The 2010-nt window shown below is 44.7% G+C and overlaps 1 protein-coding gene across 1 annotated transcript; it reads left to right on the plus strand.

Moving 5' to 3' along the window:
* Positions 1–703: 703 nt before the first annotated feature.
* TRHR (thyrotropin-releasing hormone receptor) lies at positions 704–1498 on the plus strand (the record flags this gene model as incomplete). The annotated part of the gene is made up of 1 exon (XM_009078677.1): positions 704–1498. A coding segment is annotated over exon 1 (795 nt), but the record flags the coding sequence as incomplete, so codon positions are not given.
* Between the last annotated feature and the right edge of the window lie 512 nt (positions 1499–2010).

Genomic DNA, 2010 nt, shown 5'->3' on the forward strand with positions numbered 1-2010 from the left:
TCTGTAAACTGAAGTTACTCTTACAGCTCCCTGCAAAGTAAGGGGCAAGTGTAAATGACCATTACTTTCACAGGGACAGGGACAAAGGGGAAGTCAGAATTTTAGAAATTGGTGTAATTTTGTTGCCAGTCAAACTCCCCTTTGTTTGCCAGTGGGTCAATATGATCAATACATGAGATAGCCATCTGAGAGCAGAGGGGGAAAGCGGCTGGAAGCAGAAAACCTATGGGCTATACAAATCCCTCTCCTTTCACCTCCTGCTGCTGTCTCCACCCTCGGTGTGTTGTGACTCCTCCTGGAAAGCCGTGATGCTGGATCAGCGCAGCCCTGTGCAGTGCTCAGCAGCTGGCAGTGCAGGACAGCTCTGCTTTCCCTGCTGCTGCAGGGAGGAAACTTCCACCTCTACGTGCTGGGTTTTAATGAATGACTCAAACAGGCTGTGAGAAAACAGCCTTTTAACCTGTGCAAATGAGCTGAAGTCTTAGAGGGATTAACCCGTCTGGTAGTTGAATTTCCAAAGACTGAAAGTTCAGGTGTTTTCAGGGGAGTGGAGGACGGTACAGGAATGGAGCTGTGACTACATGGAGAATGTGACCTGGGGCTGCAGCTCACCCACACTCTGCCCCACTCACCCTTTTGAGGGACCATGGAGAAGACGTGCTGAGACCGAGTGCTGGGCAGAAGCAGCAGTGGGCTGGTGAAGATGGAGAATGGCACAGGGGACGAGCAGAACCAAACTGGGCTGCCACTATCAAGCCAGGAGATCATTACAGCTGAATACCAAGTGGTTACTATTCTGTTGGTCCTCCTCATCTGTGGACTGGGCATCGTGGGCAACATTATGGTGGTTTTGGTGGTCCTCAGAACCAAGCACATGAGAACTCCCACTAACTGCTATCTGGTGAGTCTGGCTGTGGCAGATCTCATGGTGCTTGTGGCTGCAGGACTACCCAATATCACAGACAGCCTGTATAGATCCTGGGTATATGGCTACGTGGGGTGTCTCTGCATCACTTACCTCCAGTACCTGGGGATCAATGCTTCTTCTTTTTCCATTGCTGCCTTCACCATTGAAAGATACATAGCCATCTGTCACCCAATCAAAGCTCAATTCCTATGCACTTTTTCAAGAGCCAAAAAGATCATTATTTTTGTCTGGGGTTTCACCTCCATATACTGTATGCTCTGGTTTTTCTTGCTAGACCTTAATACTGTAGTCTACAAAGAGACTACTGTTGTGTCCTGTGGCTACAAAGTGTCCAGGAGCTATTACTCCCCTATCTACATGATGGACTTTGGTATATTTTATGTTGTGCCAATGGTATTGGCAACTGTCCTCTATGGCCTGATTGCTAGAATACTGTTCCTGAACACCATCCCTTCGGACCCAAAAGAAAGCTCTAAGACGTGGAGGAATGATGTGGCTCACCAAAGCAAGCCTGTGAATTCCAAGATGCCTAACAGGAGTTTCAATAGCACTATTGCTTCTCGAAGGCAGGTAGGAACAGCAGTTTGAAATGGCTTTCTGAAACCTAAACCTGTTTTAGAGCTCACTAGTCTAAAGCTGTGGAAAGAGGTAAAATATATTCTCCTTTTTTGCTAAGCAGCCAAGTTACAATTCTGTGATATGTATACACATACATATAAATATGTATTTTTTCTTGCATTACCTACTGCAAGGACTAAAAAAGAAATAGTATGCTATTTCCTAGATCAAAAGCAGTTAGAAAGTCTTGATAATGAATGAAATATCTTTAACTATAGTTTCTTCATATTACAGCCTGTTAGTAATCTTGCCAAATATACAAAGTGACTCTTGAGTTATTTTTGAGATCCTGAAGAGAAGGAACTAGCCTGGGACTTTGGGAGACTTGAAGTTAGATCCCAGCTAAGGCACTAGGTCGCTCAGCAGATGCAGTCAAGTTGTTAATTTTCTTGTTTCTAACTCACCTGTGAAAAATCTCCTTAAGGAAGTCTGTATATAAAAGTGCTTTGTAAGTGCTAAATATC

This window comes from Acanthisitta chloris, unplaced genomic scaffold, assembly GCF_000695815.1.
Source record: "Acanthisitta chloris isolate BGI_N310 unplaced genomic scaffold, ASM69581v1 scaffold45497, whole genome shotgun sequence".
Taxonomy (NCBI): Eukaryota; Metazoa; Chordata; class Aves; order Passeriformes; family Acanthisittidae; genus Acanthisitta; species Acanthisitta chloris.